The 21367-nt window shown below is 41.1% G+C and overlaps 1 protein-coding gene across 1 annotated transcript; it reads left to right on the top strand.

Annotated features, from left to right (window-relative positions):
• The first annotated feature begins 49 nt into the window (after positions 1-49).
• WDR82 (WD repeat domain 82) lies at positions 50-19388 on the top strand. The gene is made up of 9 exons (XM_035106107.3): positions 50-350; positions 7053-7150; positions 11780-11846; positions 11991-12090; positions 14662-14778; positions 15176-15331; positions 16376-16445; positions 16674-16816; positions 17221-19388. The coding sequence occupies exons 1-9, from the start codon at positions 190-192 to the stop codon at positions 17248-17250; spliced, it is 942 nt and encodes a 313-aa protein (XP_034961998.1). The 5' UTR covers positions 50-189; the 3' UTR covers positions 17251-19388.
• Positions 19389-21367: the final 1979 nt, after the last annotated feature.

The following is a 21367-nucleotide window of genomic DNA, read 5'->3' on the forward strand; positions in this document are numbered from 1 at the left end:
CCGCCCACAGCTTGACTCGAGCCCGCCTGAGGGCGCCGTCGACCAGCTTCTCCGCCCGACCAGCGTCTCCTCCCCGCGGCTTCCTCCTCTCCCTCCGCCGCGAGGCAGGCTCTTCCCGCTTTCCCCGCGCCCTCTTCGGCGTGCAGGCCCCGCCGGCTCCCTCCCTCCTCCCGCGGCGGCGGCGGCGGCATGAAGCTGACGGACAATGTGCTGCGGAGCTTCCGCGTGGCCAAAGTGTTCCGCGAGAACTCGGACAAGATCAACTGCTTCGACTTCAGCCCCAACGGCGAGACCGTCATCTCCAGCAGCGACGACGACTCCATCGTGCTCTACGACTGCCAGGAGGGCAAGTGAGTGTACTGGGAGGGGGCGGGCAGGCCCGGTCAGGCGTGGGGGGGGGAGGAAGGGAAGGAGAGAGAAAGATCCTCTCTGAAGACGGGAGGAGGCCCTTCAGACCTTTCGCGGGTGAAGGGGAGTCAGTGGAGCGGGCGGGGGGAGGGGGCTTGAAGAGAGACATTTAGAACATTTAAAATAAACCGGTTCTCGGCATCTGAGGATACTTGTGGAGGAGGGTGGCTTGGGGACCGGTGTGGGTGTGTTGTTGGCAGGACCGGCTGAAGGACAAGAAGCGCCTCGGGTTGGTGGGATGCCCCGGCTTCCAAGGACGGAGGAACCGAGGGCATAGTTTATTCCCCCCCCCTCCCTTTTGTATCCCGCCTCCTCATCACACTGTGAGATCTGTAAGTAGGGCCTGTCTTATCTTCTAATATTCTTGGGAAAGTGCAAGTGCTCTATAAGCATTGGTGGTGTTTCTTGCCATAGAGAAAAGCAAGTTGTACATCTTAAAGGAAAAGCCCCCCCCCTTTGGTTTGTCAGCCTAGATAGCTCAGTTGCTTAGCATAGTGCTGATAATGCCAAGGTTGATCCTGGTATGTGGCAGCTGCCTATTGTGCGGATGCCTGGTGATCATCTTCCAAAGTAACTACTCTATTCCAAACTTAAAAATGGAAAGCGTAATGCTGGTGGTCAACAAAATAGGTTTAAAGACTGTCTCAAGGCAAATCTAAAAAAATGTAGTATAAACACTGACAACTGGGAAACATTGGCCTGCGAGCGCTCCAGTTGGAGAACAGCCTTTACCAAAGGTGTCATGGGCTTTGAAGACACTCGAACTCAGGACACAAGGGAGTAGTGTGCTAAGAGGAAGGCACGCTTGGCAAATCCACACCATGATCAACTCCCACCCAGAAACCAATGTCCCCGCTGTGGGAGGACGTGTGGATCTAGAATTGGTCCCCACAGTCACTTACGGACTCATTGTTAAAACCGTGTTTATGGAAGACAATCTTACTCTGCTATAAATGATCGCCAAAGAAAGAATAATTCCTGCATTGCAGGGGGTTGGACTAAATGATCCCTGGGTACCTTCCAACTCTACAGTTCTATGATTGGGTTCCCCTCCCTAGCTATATTGAGGATTGTGCTCCCTAACCTTTGTATTTACCTATGCAAATAAGCAGTGTGCTTGGTTGCTGACTGAACTGACTAGGTCCTAGGTTTAGGAGGAAATCTATGTTGATGGCGACTTCAACAAGATAGCATTATTGTGGGATCTTTAGCACATGGATATGTTAGGGATGTAGGTAAACGGGGGGGGGGGCTGAGTGGAGAAAGGCGTGATGTATAAAAACAGTACCTCAGTTGGAATATGGTTGTGTCAGCAGAGGAGCATGAAGTGAGTCTAACTGTCCCATCAGTAGCACCAGATATAATGCTGTAGAATAGATAGACTGGTAAGTAGCTGCCCTTTCCTTTTTATCATTGTGAGAAAATGAAGATGAAATTATACCGGCAGTTGTGTCAGACACGACTCTGTGTTTGTGTTGCCCTGCTAAATGATTCGGTGATTATAAAGTACTGTATTCTTGCAAATGCAATTTGCTGCTCCTGTTAGTGGGTTTGAATTAAAATGCATTTATAAAGGCTTGTGTTCAGTTTTCTTTCCTTCTCACTCAGTGTCTTGTTAAAGTTGATACAGAAAGCACCTTTTTTGAACCACTTGCTTGTTTTTATATGTGAGACCAAAACATTGAGACAATGTGAATACCAAATCCTAGTGAATGTGATATTTTCAGCATCTCACCTATAACAGAATTTTTTTCAGCTTGCTTACTAAGTCTGGTACACTAATAAAGTAGTTCCTACCCCACTTCCTAATCTGTGCTTCTGTGGGGTAGAGGCGTACCTAGGGGTTGGCGAAAACTGCCCTTGCTAGGGGCACAAACTTCACCTAGCAGAATCCTCCTATGATACCTGGAGTGCCCCTGGCTCACCTCTCCAGGTCCTGCCTTGTTTTTCTGCTGGAGGGGACGGAAAGGGTCCTCAGAGCAGCTACCAGGCAGGAAACAGTGCAGCTGCCCCATTCAGCCCCAAGGAGACATGTTCTTCTTGTCCAGGCAAACTCACCTGCTGCTCAGATTTGGGGGTGGGGGCGGGGGATACAGCACAAGAGCACAAGGGGCCCTAGGTATGCCTCTGCTGGAGGGTAGATTACAAGGGAGGTTTTTTCTGCCAGAGGTTGGGGGCTCCATGTCTTCTGTTGACAGCCAACCACCAGTGGTATTGTGGAGGCGGGGCAAAGAGGTTTCCCCCTTTCCTGCTGTATCTAGCTTGCTTCACTTTGTTGGGGGTGGGTTGGTGGTTAGACACATTCGTTTTAATGCATGTGGTCCCAGCACACACCAGATTTTGGGAACTGAGGTTGTGCATATAGTGTCCACACAGGAAAAGGGATGGCATGGGTATGGAAGACCCTAAGCCACATCACACCTCACAGTGTGTTTGTTGTGGGGGAGGAAGAGAAAGGAGAATATTAGCCACTATAAGACTCCTTAGGGTAGTGATAAAGCAGGATATCAAATCCAAACTCTTCTTCTTGAGGAATCAAGAAGGGAAACAAAATTTCCAAAACTTTTAAAGACACATTATTATTATTATTATTATTATTAAAATTCAGTGAGATAGGGTTTTTCAAAATAAGTGTATTAATAGTATTTCTTACTATACATAGATATATAATAAATCTGTCTGTCATCAGTTCTACTCCATGATTTATACTGTTCTCTTTTGTAGACAGAGTTCCCATATTTACGGCTCTCCCCTCCTGAAGTGTCTGCTCTTTTCCATGTACAAGTACTTAACTCCATTAGCTGACACGGGCAGTTCCAATTCAGTCTACTGCTGAATAGGAATCAGGGTTTCTGTTTTCATTCTGAGAGCATCAAATAATATTTTGCAGTCAGCCTTGAGGATGGTGAAATCTTTGTCAATAATGAAGCTATCTTTGCTATTTAAAAAAAGGTTTCTTCTACTGAAACCCATATTATTTTGTATCTGTCTGATTTAGGTTTAAAGCAATTTTTCAAATTTCAAAGGAAAAAATCATTTACTTGTTAAATTGGTTGCCCCCAGCAAGAGTGTCCAGAGCTTATGAAGTGAGACATCAATGAAAAGCACACTCACATGTAATCAGACTATGTGTTGTTGTGTAGCTCCAAGCTTTATTTTCTCCTTGTTTAAGGCAGTTCTTAGACTAAATAAATGCCTTTTTAATAATTGAAAGCAGTCCTATGATCTTGCATTGGTGACACATACAGTTTGTTCCCTCCCTTTCCCCAAGGGGAGTGTGTATCAAGCCAAAAAGAGTTCCTTACCCTCTCACTTCATTGTGGGCTCAATTTTATGGAACTCCTTTCCAACTGAAGTCAGACAGCCCCCTTCCCTGTTGAACTACTGAAGACATTTTAATTGAAGTATTGTTATAGTTCTGACCAATTTTATAGTTCTATCAAAAATTTCCTTTTTGTGTACTATATTTCTTGTACACTGCTTAGAGGTGGTTATACAGTATATAAATTGTTTAATAAATAATAAATAAAAAGGTGATTTTGCCACCTATTGTCACCTATTGTTGAATCACAGTTTACATGCTCTATTTATATTTGTTCTTCTACTCTGTTGATTCTCACTCTGACCACAGATAGACAAATTGAAATTAAGTGTCCCAGCTTCACCTAATGCTTCTGTCAGTTTGAAGAGGACATAACATACCGTACCAGAGTGCAATGAATTTTTGAGTGCTAGATGTAATAGAAGTGGCACAGTACATCCTTTCACTTAGCAAGAACATAATTTTCATTCCCCTACCTATGTTACAGTATCAACAAGTTTGAAAATAAAATTTATTCATGTTTATTGCTTAAATACTATAATCTACCACTATAAGCCATGGTTTATACACCTGGCTTATGCATTCCCACCATTCCTTTTGCTGTGAGAAGGAGGAGCTTGAGGGCTTCTTTCAATTTTAAACTGAAACAAAAAACAGGGCAACACGTGACCAAATTCAAACGAACATAATGTATTTACAACATATGTAATGTCAAATATATGCAGTGGTGCCTTGCTAGACGAATGCCCTGCTAGACGAAATTTTCGCTAGATGAAAGGGTTTTGTAATCGGAGGTTGCCTCGCAAGACGACGAGGTTTTCTATGGCCGCCGCTTCGTCTTGCGAAGCGTGGCCATAAAAAGACGAAGCAGCTGCGAGTCAACCTCTGATCGCAATCCCAAAAGGCATTTGTCTAGCGGGGAAGAGGCAAAGGAAGAGCAGCTGTCAGCGCCTGCCAGCTGATCTTCCTTTGCCTTCTTTCCACGCTACAGCTGGTTCCCCTTTGTGTTCCGCTGGTCTCTGCCGGATCATTCCTCCGCTTCTCCCCTCCTTCGGCTCGGCGGCAGCGGGCGCTTCCTTGGCAAAGGCAAGCAGGCAACCCCGACAAGCAGCGCCCACCGATCTTCGGCTCTGTCCCTCTGTCTGCTTGCCGGGGTTGGCAGCGCCTACCGATCTTCATGTGACAGACGGTGGGGAAGGCAGGCAGGCAGACAAGAGAGCAAGCGCCTGCCTGCCTGCCCCGCCGCCAGTCCCCCAGACCCCATAGAACGCATTGATTAAGTTTCAATGCATTCCTATGGGAAACCGGGACTCGCTAGATGAATTTTTTGTAGGACGAATTGAGTCCTGGAACGAATTAAAGTAGTCTATATATAGTAGTAATATAAATCGCATGTAAACAATTCCAATAGGTCTCTGTGAGTCCCTGTTGATATGGCAGAAAGTCATTCAATAAGAAACAAGTTGAAAAGCTTTGTGTATGCAAAGTTCCGAAGTAGTTAAAGTAGTCAGCGAACTTGTCGTATTCCAAAGTAACTGAAGTATTCAGTGAACTAGTCGGACAGTGTTTTCGGAATGTTGCACTGTTTGCAACACGGGGGTTTGGTTTGTTTCTTTCCATTTTAAACTAGCTACAGTTATGTCCAAAGTTGGGACTCTGATTAAACTCTCTAACCCTGGTTTATGATTCCTACATGAATCTGTTGAATCAAGCCAGATTTCCTGGAGTGCAGACAAGGAGGAATTAAAAATACAGTCATACTTTGGTTGTCAAACGCCTTGCGACTCGAACATTTTGGCTCTCGAACTGCGCAAACCCAGAAGTGAGTTCTTTGGAACCCAAACGTCTTCCGCGGCTTACAATTGAGTGCAGGAAGTTTTCCTGCAGCCAATCAAAAGCTGCGTCTTGGTTTTCTAATCCAGAATGGATTCCATTCGAAAACCAAGGTACGACTGTAGATGCTTCTGACTACCCCTTCCTGGTGTATCCCATGGCTAATTCCGATAATACTAAACTATAGTTTACTAGTACATTCAAAGTGACTTAGCCTGTATCTAGACTGGGTTTTGATGCAGAAGGCCCAAGTTCAAAATTGACTCATCCATAAAGTTCATAAGCTCCTGGCCAATATATAGTTTTTATGATGAGACAGATAACAAATCTCTTCTTGCAGCAGGCTACAATGCTTGCTTTTAAATTTCCTGGGTAAAGATTCAGAAATACTGACATGACTCAGTAGCCAAACATGTTTATGACTTCCTCTTAACCTTCCCCTCCCCCAAGTTTTCTCCATGTGTTATAGAACTTTGGTAAGGAGAGGTCTTCTATATCGTGCTGAGCTCTGGACCAGGCAAAATAAGTGCTGGTTTGTTGTGCTACTTCTGCCTGGCTATTTGTAAAGTAAAGAGCAAAGTCCTTTTGCATATGTTACAATATTTGACAGATGTGAGGGAATTTCTTACTGTAGTGGAAGATTAGATCTAGAACTCTGATTTGGGTTGTGTCTGCACATCATCCAGGAGCTGAAATAAGGCTTATGCATTGCCGCCGCCTCTCCCCTACCTCTGTGTAGCCAGAAGGAAGTTTTTGACTACATCTGGTTTCACTTTTCTCTGAATCTTTGCTTGTTGTGTCATATGGGCCAGGATTTAATATACAGGTGAAACTCGAAAAATGAGAATATCGTCGAAAAGTGCATTTATTTCAGTAGTGCAACTTAAAAGGTGAAACCAATATATGAGATAGATGCATGACATGCAAAGCAAGATATGTCAAGCCTTTATTTGTTGTAATTATTTGTCGTTAGGCGGGTCAATTATAAATGGAATGTAATTAATGAAATGTAATAGTGATGTTTATTTTTGTATTATTGTAACTATTTGTTTTATTATTGTGGAATTTCCAAAAGAAAGCATTTGTAAAAATTAAAAGAAAATAAGTTGCATTACTGAAATAAATGCACTTTTCGACGATATTCTCATTTTTCGAGTTTCACCTGTAAACTCTTAAGTGGTTTAACAAACCAGCTTAAGACACCATGGTTTGAAGTGAGCTTGCTTTGAATCTGACCAGATATTCATTGGAACTGTTGCTAGCCCCACAATCTCTTTATTTAATGGCATATGCTAGCATGTAAAAAAATCATTTGTTAGTCACAGTTCATTTTGTGGTAATCAAAGGAGAGAGAAACGGCAATCTTAAAATGGCAGTTGTCTTCTTTGAGTGAAGGTGTTCAATTGCTTTTTTAAAGGTTTTGATATGGCTAAGCGGAGTTCTTATATGTTGGAACAAGTATAATCGTTCTTGTATTTCTTCCTGGCAGACCTAAGAGAACACTATACAGTAAAAAGTATGGAGTGGATCTCATCAGATACACGCATGCTGCCAACACTGTGGTGTACAGTTCCAATAAAATAGATGGTAAGTGATCTATTCATTGTCTCTAATACCTACCTGCTTTTTGGCAGGGATAGATAATAATTACTGAAGACTTGAGGAAAAGATTGGGCTTGACTACATTGAGTGGTTTATTTATTAAAGCTTTTAGAAGGTAAATGAATATTTTCCATGCTCTTAGGGATTAATCTCTAAAGCATTATTTTAAAGAGAATCCTTAGTCAATTATTGACTGAACTGTTAATCAGGGTGAAATGAAAGCCTGAAACATTGATTTGATGGAAGCTAAACATGTATGCAGATTTCTCTTAAATTTGCTACTGGCTTATAGTGCAATTCTAACCATGTCTACTTAGAAGTACGTCCTATTGAGTTGAGTATGACTTACTTCCAGGTATATGAGGTTACAATTGCAGCCTTAGTACTTGCCCCCATTTCTGTTTTCCCCAACCCTAAATATATTTACTTAGGAATATATATATTGGGGTCTGTAAATTCATTTCTCTTCCTAAAAATGTTACAGTGGATTTTTGACTCTTTGTCTACATGTCTATGTGGTTAACGATGTTGATTATCTTTATCAGACTGGGTTCTGTTGGTCACATCAGATGTACATTTTTAGTATTTGAGCTTGTCTTGTGCAGAAACATAAACCTGAAAGAGATTTATGAATATGGGCTTTGATTTTTCCCCCTACTCAATCTATCCTTCCCACACTTTTCCTGCTTCTTTTTCAGTCTAATCCATTTCCCCCAAACTACTGTAGTCTCCTCACTTCTGTTGTTGTGCTTACTCTGCAGATTCTGCAGTTCCCACCTTCAGTTTATTTATTGAATTTATATCCCATCCTACCAGTGCAACCCTATCCTCAACTATTGACATGTTTGCTCCACTCTCCCAACAGCTCTCTCATCCCCAAACCTGGCTTGTTCCATCCATTCAATATCCCTGTTCATACTCTAATACAGATGAACAGTTTCTGCTTCTCATCTACCATTTATCTAGTGGGTAATCATTAATTACTTACTTTTAACTTGATAATGTTGTTTCCTTAAGTTGACATTTAAGCATTTGAACAAACCATGCTTGACTAAAACACTGAACAAGTTCTCTAGCTTGCTTTTCATCTTAGGGAAGTGGTGAGAAATTGATTTCCCCACCCCCCCCTGTTGGCCAGCTTCATTCCCTCACCCACATACCCCTGTGGGCCACCCTCTTGACTATTGGCAGTTACAGTGAGCACCTTTAAAGTCCATTTGTGAGTACGATTTGATTTAACACTGCACCTTGCAAATGGACAAAACTGGGCTCAATGGGAAACCCCTTAGTGCAAGGCTTCCTCAACCTCGGCCCTCCTGATGTTTTTGAGACTACAATTCCCAGCATCCCTGACCACTGGTCCTGGTAGCTAGGGATCATGGGAATTGTAGGCCAAAAACATCTGGAGGGCCGAGGATGAGGAATCCTGCCTTAGTGCAACCAGTTCTAGTAAAGCTTGCTGGTGGTGCTGATTTAAGCTCCCAGTTGTTATTTTGTAGCCACATCCTTACCTGTCCCACACCTGTCTTCATATATATGACATCAGGTGTCGGGTGGGTGGGCATGTTTGGGGAAAGCAGCCTTGCTTGCCATATTGGGTCCTGTGCCTACAGGGTGGAGGTTTTTCACCCTTTGTAGGGCAAACTTCTAAATTTATCCTTTTTAAGTTCTGTCAATTTAAGCTGTAAGTACAAGGAATGCCTGGCGTGCTATGGTCCATGGGGTCACGAAGAGTCGGACACGACTAAACGACTAAACAACAACAACAAGGAATTTATTTTGTAGTAACACCTTGAGTAAAATAATAAAACTTTTGTCAAATTCAGCAGTTATAACCTGAGAGTAAGATGTTGAGATACTTGGTATCCTAAAGAATAGTCAAGCTGATTATCAAGGCATTAATATGCTAAAAATTATCTGAGAAGCATTGTAGGCATTCATGGAGGGTCATAAAAGTATTATGAATAATATCTTGAGTTTTTTAATCTAAAGCTTAAAATTCAGAACTCTCCAATCTTTCTGGCCTCTGCATAGAGGTGATACCATAGCAGTAATTAACCACATCCTTCCTTCTCTTGCTGGGTGTACAAAATTATGATATGGCTCCTTAACTTTTCTTTTTAAAAAACAAAATGAGTGTACATTCCTTGATTATTAAAACAGTCCTCAGCCATGGTTGTCAGTGTTAAAGTATGCAGTGATGTGGGTTTTCCAGAACCAGCATGGTGCACTGGTTAGAGTGTTGGACTAGGGCCTGAGAGACTAAGGTACAAACCCCACTCTGTCTTAAAGCTCAGTGTGTACCCTTAGACTAGTTACTGCCTCTCACTTTAACTTACCTCACAAGTTGATGTGATGATAAAATGGAAGTTCAGGGGAGAACTATATGCACCTTGAGATCCTTGGAAGAAAGATGGCATATCAACAAATAAATTAAAAATAAATAATTTCCATATCCTAAATCAATTGAGTCTGATTTTACATAATTGATTGATTTAGTAAAAATAAGAAGCGGGGATTGGGTGAATCATGTTTGGGCTAGTTGAGGCTCATCTGTATAGCACTACCAGGGTTGCATGTAAACTTATCCATTGAAGTTGTAATGCTGTATTCAATCCAAAGCTTTACTTGAAAATACATTTCGAGATATAACAGCTTGACAACATACACTTCCTTACATAGGACTGTGTCCAGTGCTAGTCCTTTTCAGAGTAGACCTGTTGAACTTAATGGACATTACTAACGGGTGGAATTCATTGTTGTATGAAGGATGTTGTTCTGTCAGCACTAGCATTTTCTGCTTGCCTTATGGAATGATCTCCTCTCTTCTCCCACGACATGCTGTTCTTAGTGTTCCCCCGCCCCTCCAGAGCAGCTTTGGGTGGGGTCCCATTGCACTAGTGGGAGTCATTGTGGAATAGTTGACACTGACCCTAGATTTAATAATTTCAGTTGGTCTACTTTGAGTATGACTAGGCTTGGCTACAACTCAGGGTTTAAAATTTAAAAGAAAACAAACACACAAAAATGTATTTATTTTAATTACATATTCATGCACACTTCTGAGGGATAGTCATCTACAAAATGTTAATCACAACTTTGAAATTGCAGAGTTTGACTGTTTTATGTGTAACTAATGAATTTTATGAAATAATGGATTTTTACAAATGGAAAAAAAACATTAGAAAATTTTTCTACCTTGTATCACTGATATGTGCTTCAAAAGGTATCTATCTCGAATGTCTGAAGCATTTCAAGAACTCAATCAGTATGGACATGTTCTTGGAAGAGGCAGGCAAGTCATTCCTTTCCTGCAGGAGGCTTGCCACAATTTGTGTGTTTGAATTAATATTTAGGTGCTTCTGAATTTCTGCTCGAACCAGCTCTGCTGATGTACTCCTCTATGAAGAATTTCTCACTTTTCAAGCCTAATTCTACCTGCCTGATTCCAGGCTGAGGTAGTAGTTTGTACAGTTTGAGGGTCTATGATACCACCCGGTACAGGAGATAACTGTACAGGCCACTGCCTTGCCTGGGACAGAGCTTTATCTGCTAAAACAAGGCGCTTCCTCCCTGCATTCGTTTGGTGCCAGGTAACTGTTGCTACCATCAGAGTCTCTCAAATGTGTGTGTGTTTAAACAATAGATTCAGGAGCTTAAAAAACCTGTGCATTGCAGTGTGCATGGTAGAGAGTTGGCTCTTCAGACTAGCATGTCTGTCCTGGGCATTCATTTTTGGCTTGCAAAATTGTTCTTCAAAATGTGGTTACGTGTCTCTGCATGTTCTTACCAGTTTCACTGGAAAATACTTAGCCCATTATTTTTCATGTGATTAAAGGGCTGCAGAGTGTGGGTTCTGCATCCTTACTTTCCACTTGGGATTTGAAATTCTCATTTTATTTGCTCTCCCACTATAGTTTGTCTTTTGGAGAAGCTGACTTATTTACACCAACATTTATAAATATAACTTTGAGTAAAGACAGAGAAATAATTTTACAAGATTAGTTTTATCTGCTGTATAACTTACTTTTTTGGTTTTTTACTCCAATTACAGTTAAGTATGTTGAAAATACTGATTGAGAAATACTGCAAATATAATCCTAGTGATCAATCTCAATGTTCTATTTGTGTTTATATACATGTTTAAGTATTGCTATTTAGTTGTCTTTTACTTGTTTACTTACTTCTGTTCATTTCTTTTTATCCAGAAGTAGTTTTCAGAGTTCAGTATCCCAGAATTCTCATTTCAACTGCAGTTGAGTTGAGGTGGTTGGCAGTTGGATAAGGTTTACATGACTGCTAAATTCTTAACACAGCTAAAAGTTAAACAAACTGCAGGTAGAGAAATGGTTATATTTTTTAGACAGAAAGTACAGTATATTATTCCTACTGGCTCAAACCTAAAACATTTTCATGCTGGGTCACTTAACTATAGGACAGCAAGTACTGTACTATTTTGATCAGGGTATGCCAGAAGACTGTACTTCATGGCTTCAGTTTTAACCCACACAATAACTGTGTTTCAAGAAAAATAACTGTGTATTGAAATAAAAAAGCTGTTATTACTGCCAGGTGATGCAGGGTAATATTGTTTGCCTTGTTGATTTCTTGTAGATACAATCAGATACCTCTCTCTGCACGACAATAAATACATCAGATACTTCCCAGGACATAACAAGAGGTAAGATGAGTAGTGCGCTCGTAATTTTGCTGGTAAAGAAGCGGGAATAACAGTGCATTTTGTTGAATTTTATCCTGTTTAAATTGGCAAGAATGAAAGATGAAAAAATGGGTTTTTTGTCATTTATTTTTATCTCGCTTTCAGAGTTGTTGCTCTATCCATGTCTCCAGTGGATGACACCTTTATTTCTGGGTCGCTTGATAAGACCATCAGACTTTGGGATCTTCGTTCTCCAAATTGCCAGGTAAAATATTGGGTAGTCTGCATGAGGTGCACTGGAGGGCTGTTTCAGAATGTAGAATAGACTGTAGAGCATAGTACTCAATTCCACTAAAAGATGGTGTGTTACCAAAGGAATTACAAGCCTATAAATCTGTTCTGTGCATCAATTTGAGCCTTTTCTCTAATACTAATTGTCAGAATTTGTGGCGGTTCAGCATTGGAATCACAACTGGGGAGGGAAATGTTCACCTCCCCAGGTGTTGTGGTCCCAAAGAACATTCTCCCTCCATGCACACACTTCTTAGTAATATTTTTAAACCTTGTGCATGGTTGTTACCCACACAATGTTCAGCCTTTGGGAATGTATCCAGTTTCTTCGTCAAAAGCTGCAACTCTGGGATAAAGAGAATTATTCTATTTATGAAGAGCAAGCTAGTTGTAGGAAGCATTGAAATCTGATTGGATATCTCTGTTACATTACTTGATTTCTAAATACAGTGGTGCCTCGCTAGACGAATTTAATTCGTCCCGACGGTCAATTCGTCCAACAAAAAATTCGTCTTGCGAGGCACCGTTTCCCATAGGAACGCATTAAAAGTTAATTAATGTGTTCCTATGGGCTCCGGGGGACTGGCGGCAGTGGCGGCGCTTGCTCGCTTGGCTCCCTGGAAGGCGGGCAGACAGGCAGCAACAGCCCCGCAGCTCTCCTTGCTGTCGGTGGCAGGGGGAGAGGAACGAAGGAAGAGAAAGCAGCCATTTCTCTTCCTTCGATCCTCTCCCCCTGCCACCGACAGGAAGGAGACATCCCGGGGTTCGGAGAAACGCTTGCGCAGCGCTTCTCCAAACCCCGGGACCTGTCCTTGCTGTCGGAGGTAGGGGGACAGGAACGAAGGAGGAGAAAGCAGCCCTTTCTCCCCATTCGTTCCTCTCTCCCCCACCGCCGACAGAAAGCACAGATCCCGGGGTTGCCGGATCTGCCAGGCGGTGGGAGGGTCCAATCCTCCGCTTCTCTCTCCCCCTGCCCAACAGAGCCAAAGTTTGCACTGCCGCGCTTTGGCTCCGTCCCCATCAAAAAGCACAAGACAAAATTCCCGCATAATGATGATGATAATAATAATAATAATAATAATAATTTATTATTTATACCCCACCCATCTGGCCGGGTTCCCCCAGCCACTCTGGGCGGCTTCCAACAAAACATTAAAATACAGAAATCCATCAAACATTAAAAGCTTCCCTAAACAGGGCTGCCTTAAGATGCCTGCTAAAGGTCTGGTAATTGTTGTTCTCTTTGACCTCTGGTGGGAGGGCATTCCACAGGGTGGGCGCCACTACCAAGAAGGCCCTCTGCCTGGTTCCCTGTAACTTGGCTTCTCGTAGCGAGGGAGACCCTCGGCGCTGGACCTCAGTGTCCGGGTAGAACAATGGGGGTGGAGAATTATTGATTGAAAATTCCATTAAACCATTGGCAAAAATATACAAATTTTTATTAGAATGGATGAGGAAGTAAAAAAATATGATGATAAGATGGGCACAAGGTGTTGGGAGAACAATATATAGGAGTCAGTAGGATAAATTGTGGAGGGTGGACATGAATTTTACGGCCTGTATGGGAATACGGGAAAACATGATGAAATTGACATACAGCTGGCATTTGACGCCAGAAAAATTAGCGAAAATATATAGGAACAATTCAGATAAATGCTGGAAGTGTAAAGAAAAAATAGGAAATTATTTCCATTTTTGGTGGAGTTGTACAAAGGTTACCAAATTTTGGTCAGAAATCTGACAAATCGAAAAAAAATGTTGAAGTGGACGTTTGAGAAAAAGCCAGAGATCCTCTTACTAAGCTTAATACGTGATAATATCCTGAGCGATAGGAAAAATATTCTCTTGTACGCTTGTGCAGCGTACAAGAGAATACCATCAATTCAGGAGTGGCGTATTAAATTGGCAGAATTCATGAATTTAGCAAGAATGGCGGCAGTAATTAGGAGGCTCCCAAAACAAAAATTGAAAGAAGAATGGAGATATGTGGAGGATTATTTTTGCAAGGAGGGTATAAATTCGAAATGGGTGATTTGCTTAGACTGAGATCCACAAGAATACAAATACATAGACATATAATGTAAGAAAAATGTGAAAAGTTATTTTTTAATTACATACAATAAGGAAGAGGCATGGTAAATGTTATATATTGAAAGGGAACCAATATTAACATGCTTGGAAGTTGATTTTTATTCTTTTATTTCTTTTCAAATTTCTCTTTCTCTTCTTTTTTGTCCCTTTTCTTTTTCTTTTTTTCTTCTCTCCTTATGATTTGATTTGATATGATTTGTTAGAATTTTGCTTTTTGTATGTATTAGTTTGTTATGATTTGGGGGAAATTATTATGATGTGATTTGATATGATTTGTTAGAATTCCCTTTTGGTTTGTGTTTGGTTATGATTTGTTGATGTTTTTAATAAGAAATAAAGTTAATTTTTAAACCTGAAAAAAGAAAGAAAATAAAAAGAAAGGTGGTTTAACAGTAATAGAAGTAACACTTTTTGTTTTTTGTGGAGTAATTCCTTTTAATTTCCCAAATTCTAGGGCTTGATGCATCCTCAAGGGAAGCCCGTGTGTTCATTTGATCCGGAGGGGCTGATTTTTGCAGCTGGGGTCAATTCCGAAATGGTGAAGCTTTATGATCTTCGCTCATTTGATAAGGTATGTAATGTTCAGGTGCATTTGAGATTGTAAACATTCCCAAGAGATCCTCTAAACATGATGTCTGTAACAGGGGCAGAATTCCTGTGATTCAGATATCATGCATTTAACTCTAGAAAACAAAAGTCATACTCTAGATCTCTTATAGTAAAACGTATTTTTTGTTAAGTGGTCCTGAGTTTTCATTAATGTTGAAGAATGTCCTATCTGATCAGGGTCTATCTAGACCAGCATTCTTTGCCAGAATACGAGTGACCAAGAGATGCTCACTGGCTCCCTTCAGTCTTCTCACAACAAAAATAATTCAATTCGTTTGTGCAGGTTCATGTTAACTTTCATAAATAGAATGATTGAGGTGGTTCAGTTATATGCCCTCATTTGATTTTCTTTCTTGAAGGGTCCATTTGCTACCTTTAAGATGCAGTATGACCGAACCTGTGAGTGGACTGGTTTGAAGTTTAGCAGTGATGGTAAACTTGTTCTTATATCAACCAATGGAGGGTTCATCCGACTCATAGATGCCTTTAAAGGAGCTGTTCTTCATACATTTGCGGTGAGGCTGCTTTCCTTACTTTCTGGGGAGCTCTCTATCTTGAACTTCCTTAGTTATAGGTGAGATGTATTGCACAGATCCACTAGTATTGTTTTAGAGATTCCTCAGCTGTTCATCTTTCAACAATCATTCTGTCTAAATGTTTATACTACAGACATTTTTAGGAGGCACTATCAGGTGCTTCTTCCATAAACCTGTTACCGTAACTGTTTGGTATTGCAACCCAGCAGGCAAGGCTTAAAACAATAAGAGTGACAAGTGAGTCAATAGTGCAACTGAAACAGTTATTTATTAAGCAGAATACCCAATGCAAGTGTAATAGATAAAGAAAGCAGATAAAGCATGAATTCTTTACATAACAGTTCTTGGTATTGCATTGCAATATCCTCCTACTGTCCTCTTGTTCATCAACTTAAGACCTGATTATTCTAAGTTTCATAGTAGTTCATAATTAACAGTGACCATCAATATCAATGGATCTCATGGTCCTTTCTCCATCCTTTGAGAGACAAAGTGAGCCTACCCTGCTCCTGTCCTTTATGGGTTTTTATATTGATCAGAGGTGGGAACAACTTTTTCCACCTCCTTTTGTTTACCCAGTTTTCTCCTGTAATGTCATCTTAGCTTCTCTCATTTAGTAGCTTCATCATTCACCAAGCCACCATAGAAGGCCTTCCTCATTCCCTTATCAGCCCAAGGTGTTGCACATGCTGCTTGTGTATGGCAAAGGTTATGTTGAGCCAAACTCTTTTACTACAGTAGTTCATCAAGGACCCAGTAGTTCTTTAGGTCTGGATGGACTAGATTGTCGGCACATCAGTTTCTATTATTAATATCCCTTTAATTTCAAGTATACTTCAAATATTTACAGTCTCTGCCTAATTGCCATTTACTTCCCAAAATCTTGGATCACCCTTTTTAACCCAGGTAACTAAAGGATTCCATGTGTATCATCTTCTGGACTCTAGTGGTTTCTTGCTTCTTATCTTGAGGCATTGACTTGCTTTTCTCCCCTCCAAACTTACTTTTCCTTTTCCTTTGCAGGGATTTAACAACACAAAAGCTGTTACACTGGAAGCTTCATTCACCCCAGACTCTCAGTTTATAATGATTGGTAAGAGAGCCACACTCCTTTATGTAACTGTGGAACACCAAGTTTGAAAAGTAATTTCAGTGTCACTTCCAATGCAGCCTATGGCCTGAAAAGATTTCTGCCCTTCTGGGGTGTATCTGGCTGTTTTGTATATATTGGGTGTGCCATCAGTTGAAAATCAGTTGGGCTGCTTAATTAATTGGTCTCCTGTTGGTGCTTCATACTAATATTGCATAATCCAATTTACAGGATCAGAGGATGGGAAGATCCATGTCTGGAATGGAGAGACTGGAATGAAAGTAGCAGTGCTAGATGGGAAGCACACAGGCCCTATTACCTGTTTACAGTTCAACCCAAGGTTTATGACCTTTGCCAGTGCATGCTCCAATATGGTAAGGAGACAATATGTTTCTACAGAATCCCAGCCAAATTGAATATGTGCATGCTTCGGACAAATGGGCTCGCCTTATGGGTGTTTGAAAGTGAATACAGCTTTTTGTAGGAATTAGGACCTTGTTAAAGCAGAGTTGATTGCAGAGGAATCTACTTGCATTCATGCCCCCTGCAGTGGAAGATCAGGGACCCTGTGTGTGCATATGATGCTGTGAGAACATGGGGGTGAGGCTTGTGTGTTGCACTCCTGTCCCCTTAGCATACTTACAGAACAGTGCACTTCAAAATGCACATGGGCTATGTAAGCAGGAAGTATAAACTCTCAATTTATCTTGAATAGTTCTTTGTAATTAGAAAATTGGCAGACATACTAGAATCACACTGATTTTGTTTCTTCTTTCAGGCCTTTTGGTTACCCACTATAGATGACTAATTCCGGATTCATCTTTTCCATTGGACAGCTTTCATACTGTACTGACAGCAACATATTTGTGAAGACTGTAATAGAAGTATTGGGATTACATTGCAGAGACTTGAATGCTCCCATGCAGCACATCTGGTGTATATTTTGGTATGCCAGGCTCTTTGCTGCATCCCTTCAAAAGGATTTTTTCATTTGCCTGCCCACCTACCACTTCAGGAACTTGAGATCCTGGCAAGTATTGTCCCGAATTGTAGCAGAGCTTTGGTTGAATATTGGCACAGCAAATACATGTTGATACATCAGTCCCTTTTGTTTTAAGTGAGGGTTATCAATGGTAAGCTCCTAGGATTCTGGGCTTGTTTAAAAACAAACTTTCCAGATGTTTTCTCTGGTCTGAAATATCAACAGAAAATACACTCTGCACTCCTTACGTGCTTTGTGCCACATAAACCTTTGTGCCATATATACAGCAACTACCCCATTCTTGGAGAAAGCTTCTTATGCTCCTAATACTCCCATGAGACTTCATAGACATTTTCTATTCCTTGACATGGCAATGTCAAGGACATGCAGGGACTTGGAGTGGATGATCCTAAGCAATAAAGAAGTTTTCAGCTGTAAAATGTTTTTAAAAACAGACTGGATGGAAATGCATTCTCTGTACCCCTTCTTTCAATGTAATTGCAACTGATTATGTAAATATGGGGAGGGGGTGGGTGGGTTGAGCATATTTTTTTTACTTTTAGATATTAAAAAGTAACATTTGGACCAATACAGTATTGTGGAATTAGTCTTGGTTCTTCACCTGCCTTTCACACATCGGTCTTCCTGTTCTCCATATTTCCATTTCATTCCTCCAAGGCTAGGTACAGCTTGTACTGCCCCCTTCCCTAAATATTTCCACCCATTGTGAATGGGGTCATTCTGTTAGTGCAAATTTAGTTAACTAACTCTGTCAAACTAACTTGATGGGACTGCAGAATTTCCAGCTTGTTTCCAGCTTGTTTGCTTTCTTGGCTTGTGAACGAAGGGGCATGTAAGTAAGCATGCCATGTGGCAACAGGAAATGAAATCAAGGTCAGCTGTTCTATTATAGTGATGTGCATCTGGGCCTACTGCTTTGTAGTCTTCACTACCAAGTGCTTAAAACCACTAGCCTGCACATTTCAATAATTATCATCGAAGTAAGCACAATTTCAGTGCTTCATGCTCTAGTAGTTTTGAACTCACATGAAGCCCTCACTCTTACTAGCATTTTGATGAGCCATGTTTCCTTTGGCTATGTCCTGGCTTTGCTAAGTGTTGTTCACACCTTTGGAGAACTTTCCTTTGCATTTAGAACGTGCTCTGGTGGTACATGTTACAGTACTGCATCCCAGGCGTTCTCTACATCCTCCAAAGAGCTGCTGCGCAGGAACCGTACTGAGGAATGTAATGTTTTACGTTTGAGGTGCTGGGGGAGAAAACTCCAATTGCCTTCTTATTAACTAAATTGTATTTAAATTTAAAATGTTTTTTTGTTGTGTTTGTGTCCAGCGGTTGCTTACTCTGCAGAGATAATGGCTGGATCTCTCCTGAGCCTGCCAAAGTTCAAGGATGCAGGGAGCTGCAGCTCAGGGATTTGCCTCAACTGCATCAGCACACAACCTCCTGGCTTCTGTATTAATTCACAGTATGGCAGCACTAGCAGGATTGTCAGATGCAGTGTTGAGATCCAGGGGCAGCACTATTACATCAATTATGTTCTTGGCAGTAATTCATTGGCATGGTGCTGCATTGAGCTGCGTGTTCTTTTCTACGAGCACTTCAGTTAATTTTTTAAATCATAAAATCTTGCCCACCCTGCTACAAAAAGAGAAATCAATGAGTGCTTTACTTTTTACCTTGAGTAAGCTGCTACTCTACTGAAGCTGGTTCTCAGTAGGCAGTGGGATGTATGTGTACTGCGTGTACTGCATTTACTTTTGCCAGGAGCTAGTTTTGATCAAACCATTTTTTAAGAAAAGCATTGCTTGCAAATGAACTCATATTTGTTAACTGTATTATGTATCCTAAGTTACATGTTTCATTTTGTAAACCTGTATTTGCAGCTTGTGTACGACTTTACAGATACGTTAGTCAAGAATAAATTGCAGTATTGGACACAAGGAGCACTGCTGTCCTCTATTAACTTTGCCAAGTAGTGTTCCCACCATGTATGTAATGTTTCCTGGTTACAGTATTTCTTCACTCTTGGACATATCCTTCCAGCAAAGTGTGCAAGTCATCAATTTTTCCAGTTACCGAACCTAAAATAGATGCATCTTCTGAAGCAGTTGCTAGATGTTAAGATTGATAAACATTTTATGAAGATCTACTGCACTGCCAGTAGGTAAGATTCTAAGGCCTGTTCAGTTATGAAAGTGACCCTCACACCTCTTAACATTTTTTTTACATAGGTTTATTGGCTCTAAATGTTTTACACCAAGGAAGGGGAACCTTATCGCTGGGTGGCCAAATATAGCCTTCTAGTTCACACAACTTCACTAGAGTCCATCCCCCACCATTTTCCCAAGTGATTTTGTCTGCCTGCAATATGTCTTATTTGCCTAGATGGAAGACTGAGGGTTGTGCAGCTAATAAAAACCTGACTGCAACGTAGAATAATATATAAACATAAGTCACAACTGCTGCTCTGACCTGCTTAGAACCCCCATAAAGTTGCCGATGAGTGAATGTGGCCTGTGGACTGAAATTTTTTCCCACCTGTTAGCAGATTCTATTAGAGAAATGGGAGCACTGTTGGTCAAACAATTCTGGGCAAAAACTTGGGTGGGTGGTTTTTGTTTGTTTTTTTGCTTCTTTAAAAATATATGTAGTTTGGTTTTAGAATTTTATAGGATGTGGGTGTATAGTATACTATGTGTTCAGCTTTAATAATATGCATGCCTGTTTGCTTACTCTTCCATCTGGACTCATTAAAAAAAATCTCTGTTAAGTCTAAAGCAGAAGTGGTTCCATATGCAGGCTGCTGTCTTGGTGCTTATAACTTACTGTTGCACTTTTAACTCTCAGCTTCATAGCTCTATAGAGTATTGCCCATTTCAAAAGAGATAAATGATTAAAACTAATTCCTAACACATCCTCAAAGATTGAACTTCACTGGGTATGTGAGCTAAGGCTGCAGTCTCATGCAGAAACAAATCCCATTAAAATCTTACTTAGTGGTCTAACAAGGAACAGAATGTGTGCAAAGTTGTCATGAAATGCTAAATACCGTGTTTGTACAAAAATATATCGTAGGTTGATTTTACTGTTAAAACATGTATGCTGATTGAAGAGAGTGTTGTACCTGTAGGAGACAATACTGTCTCTGGTCATCTCCTTCTGCCCCCTTCAGTTTCCTTTTCTAAATAGCACTCAAAATTGTAGGGTTTTAGAAGCTACTGAGTCGTTTGAATCCTCATTGGCCCATATAGATGGTTTGTGGTTTTTACAATAATGTTCTTCTAGGTATGCTGGTAAGAGGGGAGGTGCTTTGGTTAACCCAAGGGTAGTCAACCTTTTTATACCTACCACCCACTAATGCATCTTTCTTGATGGTAAAATTTTCTTACCGCCCACCAGTGCTCCATGGAAAGAGGATTCAGCTTGTGCCATGGAACCTCCTACCATCCACCTAGAATACTGAAATGCCCACTAGTGGGCGGTAGGGACCAGGTTGACAACTCCTGGGTTAATCTGTCTAGCTTGGGTTTGCTTTGAGATGGATCTGCAATGAAGAGTTGTTCCAAGGCAGGGGTCCCCAAACTAAGGCCCGGGGGCCAGATGCGGCCCAATCACCTTCTAAATCCGGGCCGCGGACGGTCTGGGAATCAGCATGTTTTTACATGAGTAGAATGTGTCCTTTTATTTAAAATGTATCTCTGGGTTATTTGTGGGGCCTGCCTGATGTTTTTAGATGAGTAGAATGTGTCCTTTTATTTAAAATGCATCTCTGGGTTATTTGTGGGGCATAGAAATTCGTTCATTTTTTTTTTTCAAAATATAGTCCGGCCCCCCACAAGGTCTGAGGGACAGTGGACCGGCCCCCTGCTGAAAAAGTTTGCTGACCCCTGTTCCAAGGCATAGTGAGGATGTTAACACA

Source organism: Zootoca vivipara, chromosome 2 (genome assembly GCF_965207765.1).
Source record: "Zootoca vivipara chromosome 2, rZooViv2.hap1.1, whole genome shotgun sequence".
NCBI classification, from domain to species: Eukaryota; Metazoa; Chordata; class Lepidosauria; order Squamata; family Lacertidae; genus Zootoca; species Zootoca vivipara.

Coding starts and splice junctions, on each gene's coding strand:
- WDR82 (XM_035106107.3), top strand. CDS start 190: ATGAAGCTGACGGACAATGTGCTGCGGAGCTTCCGCGTGGCCAAAGTG. Junction 11,847..11,990: donor TTCCCAGGACATAACAAGAG/GTAAGATGAGTA, acceptor TCTCGCTTTCAG/AGTTGTTGCTCTATCCATGT. Junction 16,446..16,673: donor CTCTCAGTTTATAATGATTG/GTAAGAGAGCCA, acceptor TCCAATTTACAG/GATCAGAGGATGGGAAGATC.